We start from the raw sequence: 20,099 nt of genomic DNA, 5'->3' as shown, positions 1-20,099 counted from the left end.
TTAAGGGGATGGCTTATTTTAGCACATGTGCTCAAAATCTCAATTGGGCTCCTTATCCAGGGAGGTCTTATTTTCAGGGAAACAGGGTAGCAGAGACATAACAACACATTCTTAGACAACTTCGAAGAATATTAGCATTAGTGTTGAATATTGTCAGTTGAGAACAACATCTATCAGCACAATTTATTCATGCTTTCCCTGAAAATTTTTCCTGAAGATAATTCAGGTCTATGAAATGACTTGCCATCCCATCTTGTTTATTATTGCTAGGCTATGCAGTACAGAGCAAAAAAGACTTGATTTTGAGGTTGTTTTTTTTTACAGCTTCTGTAGTGTTGAGATACTTGTCCCCATCTAATGTTGCTACTCGGATTTGCTTGCCTCATTTGGTATTCCACACCTATGGCACAATATTACAATCGTTTCATGATTTACAACAGATAAGCAATTCTTTTGTGTTCACTGGCAGATTTGAAATTTTGAAAGTATGTCTCGTACTTGCCTTATTTCAGCATGGCTGCCATGGTGGAAGTGTCAATTTACTAGAAAAATAAAGGCATAAAAGAACCCACACTAATCTCCTGATGTTCTTTATTGATTTTATTTTGGTCTTTCTACAGGGCTAAGTAGGTTCATTTTCAAATAAAGACTTGCCCTGCAGCTATTCATCTTGTTTGCTTTCTAAGGATGTGAGATTTATGGAAGCCGAAGGCATTCTTATAAATACAGTATATTTTTAACATGCCGCTTTCCCAATGGTTTTTTTCAGTTTTAAAAAATGGATAGATCAGGCAAGTTTGGCAGGATCAATTGATATCTACTGGCTTTTTGCTTGCTACCTGTCTTTCTTTTGGAATGGCTTAACAGTACAATGTCAGGTTCATTAAATCTCTTTTCTCCTGTTGTCTTTGGTCATATCCCTAAGAAGGAGAATGTTTCATTTCAGTTTGAAATTAACTATTAAAGAAATATGGATCTAGTCCATCCTTGAGGGAAATATAAGTCTTGATGGAAAATGATTTGCGATCTATAAACTTTATCGTCAACAAAAATACATGCTTTCATGGATTTCTTCTCACTGGAAATGACTTGGGCAGCCTAATGTCAATTTTGGGGTATATAAGATGGGATCAAGCTTACCAGACATGCTTGTTTAAATAATTGAGTAGTCAACCCTCTTGAAAAGATTTCTTATCTTATCATTCTTGTTTTTATTGGTGCTAGAAGAGTAGAGTATTTTTGCTCTATGGCTGCTATGATAATGTATGGGTTATTTTTTTGCTTATCCTGTGATTCCTTTCTGTTTTCTTTTTAGAAGCTATAGTTTGCTGCATTATAAAATGCATGGGTAGTTTTCAGAAAGTCCTTGTTTAAAAAATAATCACAGTTGTTTTCTTTCGCACTTCTGAGGGCATTTGTCAGATCCATTCTTTATATGTTGGACAATATTAAATCTCTACCATGTGGAAGTAAAATAATGCATTGAAATTTGTATTCTGGAAAGATAATTACTTTTAAACAATGAAAACAACAATGCAGATATGACATACTACAAACTATAATACTATATTTTTTTTTCTAGAAAAGGCCTTTGACAGGTAGAAACTTCTAAGCATCCCGCAGTAGTTTCCGTGTTCATTTAGAAACACCGTATATGGTTACCCCAGATTGTAAAGTCCAGTCAGGAGAACCTCAGCATTTCAAACAATCTGTGTAATTACAAACATGGAGTATTCTGAGGGGGATAACAAAAGTCAATATGACAGACATTTCTGCAGGACTGAAGCCATGCCTGGAAAAGGCGTGGCAGAATTTTGAATGTGAAGAAGCACCCTTCTTCTTGATTACATTGAGTCTCTATATATACACTCCTGAATATACACCAATGTCTTTGAATCAAACCATATAGCATGCCAGCACCTGATTTGTCTGCAAGTATTCCTCTCAAAAACCTTAGATATTTTCAAATTTTGTTCTCCAGGATTTCCATTTTAGCGTCAATGCTTTCTTCTTCCAGTTTAAATGGCTCTAATAATACAGAGAACAAAATTGAGCACTTATTGTGTCTCCCTTGCGTGCTACTGTTCTTTTACATATTGTGCTTGTTTTCTTTCTTTTCTCTTTTCTGATAGACATTGTGAATACCCCCAAGCCTGATGAAAGAGCAATCATGACTTACGTTTCTTGCTTCTATCATGCTTTTGCTGGAGCTGAGCAGGTATGCATCATCACCTTTTGGATTGCCGTGTGCTTTGTGTTCCAGGTTTCCATTAACTCTGAAACCACTTTGTTTTGTTTTTTTTAATTAGGACTGACAAATAAAGTATATGGCGCTATTAGAAACACTGCACTAATAGACATGCAGAAACAAGCATATATAGATGCATACAGAAAAAATAAAAACAGTCCTTGACTTACGAACACAACTGACTCTGGAATTTTGGTTGTAATTTGTTGTGGTCATTAAGCGAGACACAAACGTGAATACCTCACTCAATGAACACAATCCCAGTTCTCTACATTGCAATCATTAAAGCAACTGTGCAAGGGCACCTCAGGAAGTGGGGGAGGCCTTGTCAGGCCTGGCACTAACCAGCATGTGGAAACCTGCCACAGGCCAGTGAGGCCCATTATGTGCAGGCCCCCTGATTCCTATCCCTCTGCCAAGAGGCCTGGATCTTATCCCTACCCCACCGTTGCCAGGATCTATTTATCTTTCCCTTTCCCTGTAATTGCTGAGAGATGAACCAAGCTGATGCTAATCTAGAAAGCTAGCGAAGGCCATTTTCCTCAAGGCTAGAGAGGAAGGAACACGAAGTCAGCCCACAAAGTTCCTGATCCTGGACCATCCCTGAGAAAGATTGCCTTCATTAGCACCATAACAGCTGGGCCTACCTGGCAGCAGCTTCAGGAAAAAAAGAACAGATAAGTGGCCGTGATAGGGCAGGCAGAAGGCCCAGTTCTCTTGGGAGTGATGGGGATGGAGAGAAGCGCCCCGCAGACTGGTGGGCCTAGCTAGCCAAGGCCTTTCGGCCCATGGCAGGTTTCTAGATGCCAGTGGCTTAGATAGCTAAGGCCGCCCAGTCCTCCCAGTGGGGGAGAGGAAGCAATGCTTCCACAGCCATAAAGATGGCTGCACCTGAATTTTGATCATGTGAGTGAGTGGGTGTGGGTGCTGCAATGGTCAGGACTTCAGACGGTGGTAATAAGTCCCTCGTTCAGCACTGTACACATGGTCGCTGAATGAATAGCTATTAAGTTGAGGACCATCTGTATAATTACTATGATAATTTTTATCACTTTTGAAAAGGCCACTACCATTTTCCAGACAAAGCCTACCCACTGGTGGGGGAAAATCTTTTTTGCAGTGTCAAGGCAGTTTATAGTGATGGAAGGAAAGCATTTCTCCGGCTGCTCTAATATGATTAGACTGTCTCAATTATTCAGATTCAATATAAATATTTTAATAGTTTTCAGACTGTACTCTGGTGAAGTCTGAGATTTTTCTGCAGCTAATCATCACCGAGGAGAAGGACAAGGACAGTCAATCTTTTTAGAAAAAGAATTTACCTTTGCTATTAAACTATTGCAAAACTAGAATTGCCACAAGAATATCCTTGGGGCAGTTTCCCCCAGGATGATAATTGTCAGGCAAACTGGGATTAGACCTTCAGGAATTTCTCAGCCAAGGTGGCCATTGGTTATGTGAACTGGATATACTGTAATAATGTCTATATATGTGAAAATCTAGGCTTTTTTTGTAAAAGGCTCAGCCCAGAAAGGTCATGATCAACTAGCTGTGAGGACAGATGTGTTACCCAGACATACCACATAATTTTTTGCTAGGTGCAGAGACGCTAGGGTATACTTTATATGGAGAGTAATATTTGGCTGTAAAGTGAAATCAGGATTTATTAAAAATTATTGCCACTGAAGGAATCATCCTCAGTTTATTATTTTCTGGGTAAAAATTCAGAGATAAGTTAATTCATTCCTCTTTTTTGCCTCCTTCCCTCAGTCCTTTCTTTCTCCTCCTAGATAATAGCATAGATTCCTTTAACATTGTATTTTGTGATTGAGCATTGATAATTTGTTGTTTACATTGCCAATAGTAGAGATGAAACATCAGCTAGCTAGCTGTAATAGAAACCTTTGGAATTAATCAAAGATTAAACTGGAAATTACAGAACACAAATAACATTTCTGCAAGTTTTTCCTAATATTAATTTTTTTTTGTTAAAAAACTATGAGTAAAAAATAATTGTGTGGCTCTCATTTATTTATCATGACTGAAGCTAATGCAGCAATAATTCTGTTTTAAGATGCTACTGAAAAATGTCTGATTTTATTATAACAGATTAACACTGCTATTTCTTTGAAATGACTATTTGTTAGTATAGTACATTTGGGCATCAATAAACCTAGAAAAATTGTAAATCAAAATGTATGTAATAGAATGTGAAGTTCTTAATATTGCTAAACTAATTAATTGATAGTTGCTTTTTCCGCAAATTATTCATCCTGAGACATTTGTCATTAACTACTTTTGGGGATATTATTTTTACATTAGTTCATGATTATATTATTTTTGCTTCTATGACTCTATTAAATTTCCTTCAAGGAAATGTAAATAGATCAAAATATGTTTACATACACATATTAAGATTATGGCTTTTCTAGTGCATTTTATAAAGAAATTAGGAGATAATAAAAAGATGTTATTTTTATAGCAGGTTCATAAATTAAAATCAGATTAAGTCAGAGTCATGATCAGATTCATAAATTAAAAACTACTACCTCAGGAGTGATTTTAAAAATCTACTGAAATTATATGATACTGTTATAATACAATACTGTAATTAGATACAGAAAATCTAAAGTCTTTCTCAAAGAAAAAATGTAAATATGTTAAGACTAATTAAAATAAAGGTTTTAGCATAGAAGTAGTGCTAGGTTTGAAGAAATATTCATTTTTATGACATTTGTGTTTCCCCATAAACTCAATGGCATTTTTAATTCAAAGTGCTGGTTGTTAGCCATAAAGCCCTAAATGGAAAAAGGCCTGCTTACTTGAAGGATTTCCTGTTTCCTACAATATGTGCATGGCCAATTCAACCTTGCAGGGTTGACATATTCCAGAGCCCTTTGATTAAACAAGGCCATCTATCAGGACCCTGGAGCTTCCTCTGTAGCACTTCTTGCACTCTGAAATGAGATTCCTCCCCCCCCCCCCGATCCAGATGGCCCCAACTTGCTGTTGTTTAGAAAGGCCACAAAGACTAGGCTTTTTGCCTGGCCTTTGGCAAAGGAAAATAGCAATTGCACTTAGATTTATATACTATTTCACAGTGCTTTACAGCCCTCTCTAAGCAATTCAGAAAATCAATATATTGCCCCCCCAACATTCTGGGCCCTTATTTTACCAACCTCAGAAGGATGGAAGGCTGAGTCACTCTTGAGCTGGTGAGGATCGAATCCCTGGCAGTCAGCAGAATTAGCTTGCAATATTGCATTCCAATCACTGTCCCATGAAGTCGCTTTGCTTTGTTACTATCTGGTTTGTCATTCTCATTTATTAATTTTACTTGCTATTAATTGTATTTCTCTTTTTTAGTTCTCTTTTTAGTTTAGTTGCTTGACAGTACATACATTTAATAAACAATATGCAAATATTTATATGAGAATTTAAAAAGCTGTAGCTATACCTACAGATGAATTAAGATACTTTAAAAAAATCAAGTAACAGATGAACCCCTAGTTTTTAAAAATGACATAGAAATATTATAGTATAAAGAAAATATATGTTACTCTAATTAATTGAATAATCTGATAAATGATCAATAGTTGAAAAATATCAGCACACTATATGCAGAAAATGCATACATTTAACTAAGATGTAATATTATCACTGGTTCCACCACAAAAGCGCGTAGGACAAAATCGCGCTCGACAAAAGCGCGCTGTGACGTCATCACAGCGCGACGAAAAAGATCGAAAAAATGTAAAAATAAAGCTAAAACCTTCCCCTAACCCCCCCAAACCTAACCCTAAACCTAACCCTAACCCTAACTCTTAACCTAACCCTAAACCTAACCCTAAACCTAACCGTTAAAGTAACGAAAAACGTAACGCTAACCCTTATCCTAACGCTAACGCTAACGCTCTAAAGCTAACCCTAACCCTAACCCTAACCCTAACCCTTACCTTTATGTGAATCGGCTTGCTTTAATTTAATTTTTATTAATTTTTATTTGAATTTTTCGATCTTTTTCGTCGCGCTGTGATGACGTCAAAGGCGCGATTTTGTCGATCGCGCTTTTGCCGTCCGCGCTTTTGACGGGTCACGATTATCACTGGCCTTGATAGCCTAACGTGCCTTTGCACAGCATGTCAAACGTGGTTAGTATTATCCTTAGGTAGTTTTTTTTTGTGGCTTAGCACATGGTGCAGATCCAAACTGTTTAGTTAATTTAGGGTTGGATTCATTGTGTGAACCCCCAAAATGGGTTGATGCAGTTACTATGTTAAGTATCTTGTGTGAATTAACCCAGTGAATGGCAACGCAATAAAGATTCAGAATTGTCAGAATTTCCACTTTTTAAATTTTCTATATCAAACAATCCATCATATGTTTTTTTCTCTCCATCTGGTGATCCCTAGATGTGTTGGTCATAATTGCTGGTGAAATGAAATATGTCTTGTGAAAGCAAGAGTGCTGGTGTCAGTACAATCTCCAGCCTACACTTCTGTCCTGTCCTGTCCTGTCTTGTCCTGTCTTGTCCTGTCCTGTCCTGTCCTAGCAACATACAACTGAATGACAGGTCATAAGGCAGGTCTGACAGGAAGTCCCAAGTAAAAAGAGGGAACAAAAAAGGAATTGTTTTTTCAGCCTCTGGATTCTTGAATGTTATGGTGAATTGAGCAAGTTTTCAGGACCTTGGACAGAACTCAGGACACATTCAAGCCTGATTATTGTTGTACTGTACTACTTTTTCTCAGCCCTCAAGAAATGGTTTTTCATAAAGAGGCACAATGTTTATCCAGAAACCCAACACTTCATTGTTTCTTCACAGGCTCATGTTGGATCTGTTTTGGGGCACAGGCTCTTCAGAATTTGTTGCACTTGGAATGGAAATGCAGGCAACATGTTGGACATGGGCTTGTAGAGTGCAATTCTAAGGTGCAATGTTGGGTTATTAATTTTTGGAAATCTAAGTATCTCAACAGCTCAGCTCAATAGTATGGTCAGGCTTCAGGTATTCTTTATTAGCTAATAAACCCCATATTTCCATGTATTTTCCATAGTGGATTCCATATTATGACTTTTAAGATACTTCTCCTTGAATCATATTGGATTCTAGGGTCGATGGAAGAAGTTTTCATCTGTGAAGTGTCTTAGCACCAGTTCTCACAAAGAGGTTACACTTTTTTGCATGCAGTGGCCCAGCCATGCAGAAAAACTTCCTATATGAAGTTGGTACTAACACAGGCAAATGGCCAATTTTGCCATTAACCTCTATGCTGTTATGACAGGAATGACTTCATTGTATTACATTACCTTTTCACAGCAGAGTTTCTCCATACACATGAATCCATAAGCAAGTGAACAAAACACACACACACAACCCCAAAACAGAAACAAATACTTTGTATGAACCAATCTAAAGCCTTGGAATGTTTTTTTAATACTTGGAATTCAGAAAATAGCTTTCTTTACAGCATGAATTATTCAGTAGAATTTTAGTATTTTAAAAAAAGGGATTTTAGGGTGATGTAAAACTTTAAATTAATCACGATTCAATTAAGCAGGGACATTAATGGAAACCTATTTAGATCCCTAGGTGATGAAAATCCCTGTGTGTGTCATCCACTGAAACAGCTTAATGAATCTGAAGTATGGCAGTATGAGAAATATTTTACATTCCTGAAACAGCCCAATTTTTCTCTTATATGTACTTCAATCACTGATTTTAGAAAATGCAACTGCAAGAAGGAAGCGATCCTTGAAATAATAAGAATAATATGCATCATGCTGATTATCTATAGGGTTATTTATGTGATTTATGCTTATTGTTTCTGTGGAATACCCTACTTTGTCATTCACCCAATCTTAAATTATATCATATTGGAGAATTTTGTGATTCCATGCATGAAGGAACAGACAACTAAAATAATGTACCTAAACTAATAAAAACCAGTGGCTGAATGTGCTCATTATTTTATGCGGCAGTAGCCACTGGATCATCATTCACATTTTGTTTCTGCATGAATCTAACAACATACCCACACTGTTTAATTTTCTGGATTTTCCAGGCAGAAACAGCAGCTAATCGGATTTGTAAAGTACTTGCTGTGAACCAAGAAAATGAAAAGTTGATGGAAGAATATGAAAAGCTGGCAAGTGAGGTAGGTGAAGCTTGTCATAACTCTTGAAGTTTGCTTCTGATACCAAATCATTTTATGTGCAATTTTATAAGGACAGAAAAGTTACATAAAGCTGTTAACAATTGCTGAGGCTTTTAAAAAAAATATAATTAGTGTGGGAGGAATCTCCATTTATATCTCTGGTTTCTTTTTTTAGGCTATAAAAATAAATATGCTTGTTTTTACTTGCAATAATAAGGAACTATTAAATTTGATGTGTGTTGGCAATTCTTGCCAACATCTCTTGTATCTACTTCTACCTTATTCTGGATTACTTTTAGATTTTGGCCACCCTAAAAACAGTAAATGACAAAATTGTCGAAGTTTGTATATAAGAGTTTCATCCACACAAACACAGTAGACTAAGTAAAATGGATTGGATGGTTTATGATTCAGCATGCTGAGGAAACTTGCTTATTATATTAGTATATTATATAAAACAGGCCATTATCTAATGGAATTTATTTATTTTGGACATAGCACGTTCTGTGTACGCATCAACTGGGTTTTTTAAATCTAACAATATTTAGCATATTGTCTGAACCCAGCCAAAGCATAAAGGTTACAGTCTTACAGACAAAATAGAAGCAACTAAAATAAATGTAAAGCTCTTACTTTTATCCTGTCAAGGGATTTCAGTGACTCCTGGCTCCCTTATATGTTTGTTTATTTTATTTATAACCTATCTTTATTATTATTATTATAAACTACTCATGGCGCTGAACATATCTAATACTCCTTTGTCTTCTTATTTTCCCTGTAACATGAATCCTGTCAGGTGAGTTGGGTTGAGAGAGATTGATTGACTCAAAGTCTCCAGCCAGACCTTCCTGTCTAAAAGGGGACCAGCCTGAAGCCTTAATCACTACCCAAACTGGTTCTTTCAATTATCAGCCATAGCTTTCTTTTGGAATTTACTGCCAGGCAAAATGGTCATGGCTACTGCCTATCCCAGAATGCCCTGTCCTCCTTAACTGCTCAACTGTTCACAACCAAAGTAGTCTACTGGAAGGCAATAACCGGGTTTTCTCTTGTTGTCAAGTTATAAGATGCTTGCTTCCCCTTACTTTGGCATGATGATCCACTCACCATTATCATGAGTACTAATATGCCTTATTCCATCAAACACAAGTAAAAAAGAATCCTGTAGTATTAAAACTGGAAACCCACTCCCAGGAAATCTGGTCCAGTGTTTAAGTTACTGTAGAAAATGCTAGAATAGGAATCTTTTTCTTTTATTTCTATTTTTTACTGTTGTTTTCATAGGTTTTTTTTTGTCATTTGCTAACATGTCTACATGTGTGCAAACAGCTTTTAGAATGGATTCGGCGTACCACACCTTGGCTGGAAAACAGGACACCAGAGAAGACGATGGTAGCTATGCAAAAGAAGTTAGAGGACTTCAGAGATTATCGCCGAAAGCACAAGCCTCCCAAGATCCAGGAAAAATGCCAGTTGGAGATCAATTTCAACACTTTGCAGACGAAACTGAGGATCAGCAACAGACCAGCTTTCATGCCATCAGAAGGGAAGATGGTCTCAGTAAGTAGCAGTACATTTGGGCTGTATGCTATCAAACCTTTTAGTTCTGGAAACTGGAAAATTGTTTAAATCTCATCAAAGCAACAATCCTGCATTATAAGGGAATCAAAAGCAAATCCAGAGGAGGTTTTGATGTGGCTCAGTCTTCAATAGCCTGGTGAGGTAGTTCAGGCAAGAAGCACAACCAGGAGTAGTAGCTCTATCTTTATTAGGCAACATTAACAGAATGTTAAAGACTGGGAACATTTCTACCTTCCTTTTCTTTTAGTTTCCAGAGTAAACTAAATAGGGTTCTATTGAAACATTTCTCATGTCATCCCTCCTTCTATGGACTGAGACATCCTTTACATATCAATTTACAAGCTGTCCCTCATGTCTTCCAAGGTCATTCCTACATCTTATTAGAGTCTCAGCATTTTTTTCATCCATTCCTGATTCTCTGACCTTCTCTTGGTCTGCCTCTATTTAAAAAACGATTGAGAAATGGTTGCATTTGAAGATGCACAGATATTCCCTTTTTACATGAGAACCACAACTATTTTAATAAAGAATTGCAAAATAGACAGAAAACAGTAGAGAGGTAGGCTTGGGATATTATTGAAATTATTAAGAAAGCAGCCATCTTGAATATCTTTCATTGGGAAATGAGAAGCTTTCAAAACTATTTTTGCCCATCCAGAGTTTGTTACCCTACATTGGTGCGGGCTTGAGGAGGCATATTCCAGCTAGTTACACCACACTAGAATTGTTATGTCTTTTACCAAATATAATTTTTCATCATATTATTCTGGGAAAAAGTGAAATGAAGGGTGAATTATTGTAATGAAATGTTTTCACATTCATTACAGAAATTCACTGTTTGCTTTAGAAAGCTAAGGTAACAGTCCTTCTCAATCTAAATTTTGGCCCAGGATTAGACAATCAAGAGTCAGAGAAAATGCTTAGCCAATCTGAAAACCCCTTCTTTTGATACAGGTTTTAAGTATTTGATTTTAAATGCACCTATGCTTTTGTAGGATATTGCCAGTGCTTGGCAAAGACTTGAACAAGCAGAGAAGGGCTATGAGGAATGGCTGTTGAATGAAATACGAAGGCTTGAACGGCTTGAACATCTGGCTGCTAAGTTTAGGCAAAAGGCCACATCACATGAAACCTGGGCATATGGTAAGTCGGGATTCCCTTGCCTGCAAAAAAATATCTATCCAGTGTTTTCCCTTTGAAATAGAATTTAAAATCAAATTCATGATTCAAATGAAAAAAAAATGGACAAGAAAGAGAGAATAAGAATATGTAACAACATAGGAGGAAGGAATAGACTGAGGGATACAAAAGCCAGCAAATTAAAACATCAACTGTAAAATAAAGTCAATAGGCTTAGCTTGTCTGATAGCTCCTTGGCTCCTGATGAGGTTGCTGCTGACATGCAATCCTATTCAGCAGAGTTGGATTCCAGCTGAGAAGGTGGAAGTGACAGATTCTTGGGATGCTATCTGGGATGGGTTTAAGGATTTTGGCCCCCAAGAAAATTGGCAGGATGTTCAGAGCTAGGGACACTGCCACCTGTGCTTTGAGCCAATGGCCTCCTGGTTCAGGCCTTGTGGGGAGGGAGATATGTGGTTAGCTCCATGTGGTAGTAAATGCCTCCTTGTGGAAGGAGGTGGTTATGCTGGCTCTGCAAGAGGTAGGGATAGATCCGCCCCCTCAAGAGATCATTGCTGGATCTTCTTCATCACAAGATGCTGGTTTTTAAGCAGGTTGAAAGTCATACCTGGCATTAGATCAGGTTACTTGTGGGACTGCCTTCTCCCAAAAATTTCTGCCTGTCCCATAGGGAGGAAATGTTCTGGTTTTCTCACTGAAACATGGGTAGTAATATCTTACCTATCTTATGGGTAGTAAAAAGGTGCCTTTTTGGTGGGAGTCCATGTGCTCTGGAATAGTCTTTTCCCTTTTATATGCTAAGTCCCAGATTTGCTTGCTTTTAGAAAAGCAATCAAGACCTGACTTTTTCCAGAGATGTTTGTGTTGAGTTGAGTCACCTTTTTTGCTGTGACATTTCATTATTTATTTAATTATCTTGAGATTCCATGCACGCCTAGACAGCAAAAAGTGTTCATCATGGTGATTCACAAGCGGTGCAGGTCAAGAGTGTGTGATACGATGCCTGAAGCAAATATAGTTGTTCATGGGGCTTTCACTGCTCACAAAGATTTGCTCTGGGAAAACACTGAAGCTTTCAGAACGTATCTGCATATAGAAAGTAGCCTTCTTTAAACTTTTGGAACTTTAAAGTACTATTAGACAAATAATGCTGAGACAAAATAACAAAATATGAATAAAGCAGTATTAAAGTAAATAGAACAAATCTGCCATTATGTAGCAGATTGGGAGAGGTATCAAACCATGCACTCCACATATCCACCCCTTTCTATTTCCCCGAAGTGTTTCTTCACACATTGTGCTTTTAGCCATGCATAGTTCAAGAATTTTACGTGTACTGTTAATGGTGGAACAACTGATAAAGTGCTGGCTTAATCATTGCCCAGGAGCCTTTGGGCAGTCTTTGCTATTCAGGGAAAAGGCCTTCTTCAACAGGAATCTGTGGGTTGACCTTATGAGCCATGGTGGCACAGAAGTTAGAATGCAATACTGCAGGTTAATTCTGCTGCCTGCCGGCTGCCTGCACTTTAGCAGTTCAATTCTCACTGGCTCAGCCATCTTCGGAATGAAGACCCAGATTGTTGGGGGCAATATACTGATTCTGTAAACTGCTTAGAGAGGGTTGTAAAGCACTGTGAAGCGATATATAAGTGTTAAGTGCTATTGCTAAGTGCTATCATCATCACCATCTTGTAATCATTATAGCTTCAGCTTTCGGTCAGGGGCCCGCATGGTGACAAAGCAAAGGGGAATGGGAATCAGCTAAAGAGGCATTTGCTGCTATTCTTTGGGCAACTAAATGGTAGCGTCACTGTTATATATCATTTGATATGTGACTCTTACTACTGTTGGACTCTTTGACAATGGCAGTCATATCTCTTTGACTTTGAGCCCTTAGTCACCAGTGCTGACAATATCCCACCTCAGTGGCTTGGTTCTTCTCTCTTCCTTTCAGGCAAAGAGCAGATTCTGCAGCAGAAGGATTATGAAGCTGCTTCCCTGATAGATATCCGGGCTTTGTTGAGGAAACATGAAGCTTTTGAGAGCGACTTGGCTGCTCACCAGGACAGGGTGGAACAGATCGCTGCCATTGCCCAGGAGCTGAAGTATGTTCCATTTAGAGGCACACAGCTGCTGACATTTACCCGATAAACTCTTTCCAATAAATTTGATAGTGTCATAGGTACAATGTAAAAATTCCACAGATAACTTTCTAAGTGTTATTATCTTGGCCTGCTCTCTGAAAATCTTTCTGATTTCCTCCTTAACTAAAAATAGAGGTGCCTTGCAGGGCAACTACTTCAAAGCTAAATTAATGATAAACCTTTTGTCTGGTCCACTTTCTGGTTGGTAATCTTGAAGTGGAAGGGTCAGTTCTGACTTAATACATTTAGTCTAAGTCAGTGATGGCTAACCTTTTTGTCGCCATGTGCCAAAAGCGCACACATGTGTGACAGTGCACATACATGCATGCCTACACCCATAATACAATCCGTGTGCACACACACCCATGTGCCCCATCCCCCTGAGCATGTGCGTGCAACACCCAATGCTCCCCCCATGCATGCATGCGTGATTCCCCCCTGTCCCATTTTTGGCCTAGCAGGCCTTCCTGCAGACTCCTGGAACCAAAATCAGGCTGAAGGGAGATGTCCCCCCCGCATGCTCCCTCTGCACTCTGCACATACCACACGTCTCCTGCATGCTCCCCACCCACTGTGCATGCACGGCAGAGACCCAAAAATCAGTTGGCTGATGGGAGGTGGCACACATGTGTGGTGGATCTGAGCTGTGGTGATGGCCCACGTGCCCGCAGAGAGGGCTCTGCGTGCCACCTGTGGCACATGTGCCATAGGTTCGCCATCACAGGTCTAAGTGATGTTAAACAGGAAAGCTGTCTTACAGTTCCTAGTTTCTTTTCAGTTACTGCAATCTTCACCATTAAGATTGTTTGCAGAGATGTTGATATTATTTCTTATAGTTATTTTCTATCTACACATCTATGTACAGAATAGAAAGTGGTGGCAAAATTTTGTTTTTTGTTTTTGTTTAAAGAGGCATTTATATCTAAAAAGTGGGTGATAGAGATGTGTTTCCAAATTGGTCCATCCCATGTGAACAGGCTTGCTGATCTACTACAGACATTTCAAATCCACTTTTGTATTAACAGAGTTCATCAAATGCTATTGAATAACAAAATCTAGCTTTTTTCAGCATTAGTGATATTGCTGTAGCAGTTGGGATTTGGGTTCAAGAACATCTGAAGACTACCGATTATTTAGTTTTAGTGTAGGAACAGAAAGTCATGTCCAATGCTGATTGCTATTTGCCAGGACCATAAACTGCAAGGCGACAGGATGTTGGCTTCAGAAGTTAAGCAGGATCAGCCATGGTTAGTATTTGAATGGGAGACACTGTTCTGATTCTTAACATAATGTCATGGATGGAGATGAACTCAGAAACAAGGTGGATGGGACAGTTTCCTTCAGCAGACCAAATTCAGTCTGAAGTGATAGTATTATTGAATACTCTTTTCGTATTTCTCGTCAAATAGATTTTGATTGAAAAACAATAATCAGAAAAGTATGAATCTTCTTTTCTGGGAATTGTTCTTAGAAAGATGGACAGGCTAAGAAATTTTGGGCATGAGGTGGGGTAAACACTGCCAATAAGTAGTACAGGTCCTTTGAGAGAATGATACTGTTCTTTATGCGGTTTGGTTTGGCATAGCTCTATATTTCTACTTCCCACCACTTGGCAATGCAAGGTTGCTATTTCTGGAAAACAATTGTTATGTTTGACCTTGAACTATGCTAGTTAAAGTTCAGAGTCAGCTTCACCATTTTCTGTTATGGCAGCTAAGATTGCTAATAATAATTTTAAAGATTAGAATTGTTGAAGTCTTATTGAATAATGGTCTCTCCATAGAATAGAATAGAATAGAATAGAATAGAATAGAATAGAATAGAATAGAATAGAATTCTTTATTGCCCAAGTATGATTGGGCACACAAGGAATTTGTCTTTGGTGCATATACTCTCAGTGAACACAAAGAAAAATAAAATAGAATACATTCATCAAGAATCATAAGATACAACACCTAGTGATAGTCATAGGTTACTAATAAGCAATCAAATTATACTAGGAAACAAATAAAACAATATAAATTTTAAAGATACCAGCACATTTTGTTACAAACATGGTGTTACAAACAACATGGTGTTACCTTACTCAGGTGTGTCACATGAGTAAGGCAGATGCTATTGAGTTCCCACAACTGTATAATTTCAAAAATAATATCTTATAGGCAATTGTAAACTTCAAGTACAGAACTGTTCAGGAAGGAAAAGAATACAGATGCATCTTGAGTATATATCAACACATTCATGAACTGCAATATATTGGCTTGCAAAGTAATTACTAGATTAGAATTTCTACTTGTACAGACTAGTGTGAACATGTACAGAATAAAATGACTTTGGCCAAGCTTTTGGCATATTGGCCAAGATATGTCCAAACTGCCCAGTACCATATTTGCCATAGCAGGAAAAGCAGGTAGCATAGGTACAACTAAAGCTGCTAACCTGATCTATAGCTGCTGTATATGATTGAGAATCATTGAGTGAATACGTCAGTTGACCAAAGGTTTGGTGGTTGGCAGAGAGGAATATGTATGATGACCAGGGCATATGGAAGAGTGTAATGTATGAGGATTAAGAAATATGAACTAATGCATGAAATGAAAGGAGAATAATAATAATAATATAATTTATTATTATAATAATAAAACTCAGAGAAAGACTGTAATGATTATGAATGAAATGGAGTTGTTGAATACCTGCAGCAAAGTGAATGAGTAAGTTTTATTATGAAGGGGCTAAAATAGATGTTGGAAACTACAAATTGATGTCATTTAGATTGTTATGTGAAAATCCATAGGTTGTGGGCTAGCTGTCTTGTTTAACTATAATAAATGATAAGGAAAGAATCAGAAATGAGTTGAGGGAAAAGAGTTGTGCAGCGTTCACACAACTGAACACAATAGAACTAATTTATTGAGAACGTTGCAAAGTTTTCCTTAACTTATTCTGTTAAATATCATTTACGTTGGCAAGAGAATGTAAAAAAGTGACACAAGAATTAGTGAATGACAATGGTGGCTAGGGAGCATCTGCTTAGAAAAAGATCTGCTTATTTTGAATAAATATTTTAAATATAAATTTATTCATATATATACAGAAACCTTTTGTTTTGTATCTCTTTGTTGCCATCCAGTGGTCATCCAGACTTTATCTGTGCCAATGTGATAGCCCTATACTATTGCTTATTGAAGCCATTACCGCCATGAGATTCCTTAAAGATGTAACTTGTTGTGTTCAACTCAAAACTTTATCTATCTCTGTTTTTGGTTGAGATCAAGAATGTTTATTCCCTATTTATGAAAATCTTGCTTGAAGTCCATTATAGTACTATTTAAATGGTAGAAAAATTTACAAGCATTCCATTTCAGGTCTAAATTCATAATATTATTTTATGTTTGATTAACCCCCTAAACTTAAACTGGTATGTACTCACATTACTATAATGACTTTGATTAGTAATGGCATACCAGGAGTAGTCAAAGAGTAGCCAAGAGCTAAATGTAGCTGATGATGAGACATTCAGAATAACAACTAGCTGAGGACAAAGTACATATGTCCAATCTCTTTAGAACCACACAAACATATCTGACAGTTAAAAGAGATTGCAATAATAAATGGCAGAATATTGGTATGAAACTATTATTTCCCAGAAGTCTGTCTTGTTTTTGCACAAGGGGAAACCACGAGACATTTAGAAATTGGTCTATGATATTTGTAGACTAGATGTATCCATTATTATGGTGTTATTGCTTCTTTTAAAGACTGGGAAATGCCCTTTGGATTCTTTCCTGTCTAATGAAAAAATACACAAAACTAGCACTGTAGCATTTCCACCTGTTTCTTGTTAATCCTAATTGTTAGGATTAATTCTTGAAGGTGTTTTTGGCAGGGCATCCCTCATGGCAAATATTAAGGGCACAAAAGCCCTGCAGAAAAAGCAGTTTAGAAATGTAATGTTTCTAAACTGCTTCCTCCAATGTTTCATGTGTATATTTTCCAAAGTAACATGGATGTTATATCATTGAGAGCTGTAAGAATATGGGATGTTTTGTATGTCCATTGATAGTTTAGATTTTTGCAGCCCAAATAACCTCATTATTATCATACTTCTCTATTATATATAAAATCATGGGTAAAAAGCTGTGAGACGCCATGAATTTTCTTTCTAAATGACATCTGTGTTTTCTCACACAAATCAACCATGTGTATGAATGGGAGATTAACTGTAATGCACATTAGTGCAGACTAGTGACTGGAAAATAGAAATCCGAAAGGTAGCATTCTGAATGTTGTTTTTCTAGAAGAAAAATCTTGGATGTATTTTTGTGACGACTGTTGGAATGATGCATTCCTCTTCTCTGGCTGTGTGTACAAATTATGTTCCGATTGCTCCTGGGTATGCCAAACCAGATTAGAAAATTAATGTAGAGTATAAAGGAATTTAAAGGTTATGTTCTCCTGTGAATTTCTGAACTGAAGGGGACCTGCAATTTGCAGAACCCAAGAGGGAAATCTAGCTGTCACATTAGGAACACAGCATTCTCTGCATTGTGTGGATTGAACCCCCTGGTTATATGAGGTAACTGTGAAGATTGGCTAAACATGTATCCTTTTTTTTCAGTGAACTAGACTACCATGAGGCAGCAAGTGTCAATGATCGATGTCAGAAAATATGTGATCAGTGGGATAGACTGGGAACCCTTACCCAGAAAAGGAGAGAAGTATTGGAGGTAAAGTAGATGTTGACAATAGCTTTACTCTTTAAAACACTACACCAGGGGTGTCAAACTCGATTTCATTGAGGGCAGCATCAGGGTTGTGTTTGACCTCGGGAGACAAGGGTGGGTGTGGCCAGGGTGGGCATGCCCAGGTCGATGTCACACCTGTCGGGGGTACCCGTGGTGGTCCGAGCATTCTGCCAGTGAACATGGACTCCTGAGCTCTGTTTTCAGCTGTGACAGCCTCATGCAACCCTTTGCTAGCGGCCCTCCTGAGCTCCGTTTTCATTGGCAGAGGGTTGCTGGAGGCTGTCACAGCCAAAAACTGAGCTCAGGAGTCTGTTTTCACTGGCAGAGGCACCATGGGCTAGTCCTTTGCTGTTTCCAGGGTGGCCCCATGGGGCAGATCTAAGCACACCACAGGCCAGATTCAGCCCCTGGGCCTTGAGTTTGACACCCCTGCACTACACTCTTCAAGATTTGTGTGGAATCAGCATTCTTCAAGTGGGTGGAAATGAACTACATTCTCCACAATCTCCAGACAGCAGGATTATTGGTCAGGTTGGCTGGTGGTGATGGAAGTTGTATAGGGCATCCAGCATTTCTAGGGAGTCCTGCTTTCTGTCATTGTTCTGATGTATTTAAAAAAATTGTTACCTTATTGTCAAATGCCGTACCAACTAACTGAAGTTGGTGTGGAAAAACTGATTGGTGTAGATATATGACTTTTTTTCTACAGTTCATGACAAAGTTTGTTTAAATAGGTTTAATGTATAGTTGGTCATTGACTTATGACTAGTTGCTTAATGGCTGTTCAAAGTTACAACAAACTTCAGAAAACCTACTTATGCACTATCCTCAAAGATATGACTGTCACACATTCCCTATTGTCATGTGATCTCATTTCATGCACTTTGCAACAAAGGTGTCCCTCCTTATCTTTGGAAGCACTTCCAATAGCGTACCAAACTTTTTAGTAAGACACAAACAAAACAGATATATAGATGTACCATTATATTGAATAATGGCTTATATATCACAGCATGATGATTAAATTTGCAAATAGGTCCACAAAATACTTTGAACCAAAATAACCACATTATGGTTTAGTATAACATATGAACCCATTCTTGGAATTAAGTGCATTGAGGTGGGAAACAGGAAATTGGATTTTAGCCCCATCAGAAGTTTCAAAGTTGTATACTCCTAAATATTTGCATCTACGACAAAAAAAAAAACCAACAACAACGATGGAGAAATAGGGAAAAAATCCAATACTTTCACAAATTGTAATTACAGCAACAGTCAGATACTTATAGAGCATTTGTCTTCAACAAAATAATATCATTCCAGGACATCTATCCAGATATAGATATCAGGAATACAAGGAATACAGATGCTAACTGGGTAAAATAGGTCAGGGTTTTCCTGGATTATGCCCAGATTACAGTTTCACCTTTCCCAGCATACCAGAGTTAATGAGGAAAGCTGTGTTAAACAGTGATGTAACTCCTGCCTAGGCCAATCTCCCTTCCTGCCAACTGCCTTGACTTATTTCCTATAGCCTAACTGACTGTATCACCTGTTCTAGCTGTAGTGTGAATTGGGGGAAATTGTGGTCCCTGTATTGCAGAGGTGGGTTGCTGCTGCTTCGGCCCAGTTTGGCCGAACTGGTAGTGACGGTGGCAGGAGGCTCCACCCACCCGCCCAAATGCTTCTGTGCATGTGCAGAAGTGATGTGTGTGTGCAAGAGTGTGCGCTCATGCATGAGCAAACTGGTAATAAACTGGTTAGCAACCCACCACTGCTATATTGCTGTTAAATGCCATAAACACCAGTGGGATTGTGTCTTCACCATTAAGGCACTGAAAACGCACAGAGATGTGAAAAGCCAGAAGGAAAGTACAAACAGTTGTCATGCACAGAACTGACATTTGCTAGATATTAAGAAATGGAAGGACAGAGGAAAAAAGTTGCTGTATTTGTTTAATTTGCTGATTGTGTTGCCTGTTAATGGTACATCTTTAAACGCTGCAAAGCTCGAACTCCCTAATAGAAGCAAAAAATGAATGTGCATTTCTAAAAGAAAAAGTAAGTTAAATCCATTTATGTG

General features: G+C 38.0%; 1 protein-coding gene across 1 annotated transcript in view; it reads left to right on the top strand.

Moving 5' to 3' along the window:
• ACTN2 (actinin alpha 2) overlaps nucleotides 1-20,099 on the top strand; it is a 71,156-nt gene that overhangs the window by 31,878 nt on the left and 19,179 nt on the right. The window contains exons 8-13 of the mRNA XM_087718055.1: nucleotides 2,133-2,218; nucleotides 8,314-8,406; nucleotides 9,736-9,966; nucleotides 10,983-11,130; nucleotides 13,082-13,232; nucleotides 17,890-17,998. Of these exons, the coding sequence (XP_087574181.1) occupies nucleotides 2,133-2,218; nucleotides 8,314-8,406; nucleotides 9,736-9,966; nucleotides 10,983-11,130; nucleotides 13,082-13,232; nucleotides 17,890-17,998 (818 nt within the window). The remainder of the gene's footprint in view (nucleotides 1-2,132; nucleotides 2,219-8,313; nucleotides 8,407-9,735; nucleotides 9,967-10,982; nucleotides 11,131-13,081; nucleotides 13,233-17,889; nucleotides 17,999-20,099) is intronic.

This window comes from Thamnophis sirtalis, unplaced genomic scaffold (genome assembly GCF_051295495.1).
Source record: "Thamnophis sirtalis isolate CommonGarterSnake01/CBP01778 unplaced genomic scaffold, rThaSir2_p1.2 scaffold_6, whole genome shotgun sequence".
NCBI classification, from domain to species: domain Eukaryota; kingdom Metazoa; phylum Chordata; class Lepidosauria; order Squamata; family Natricidae; genus Thamnophis; species Thamnophis sirtalis.
This window is presented reverse-complemented; position numbering and strand designations above follow the sequence as displayed.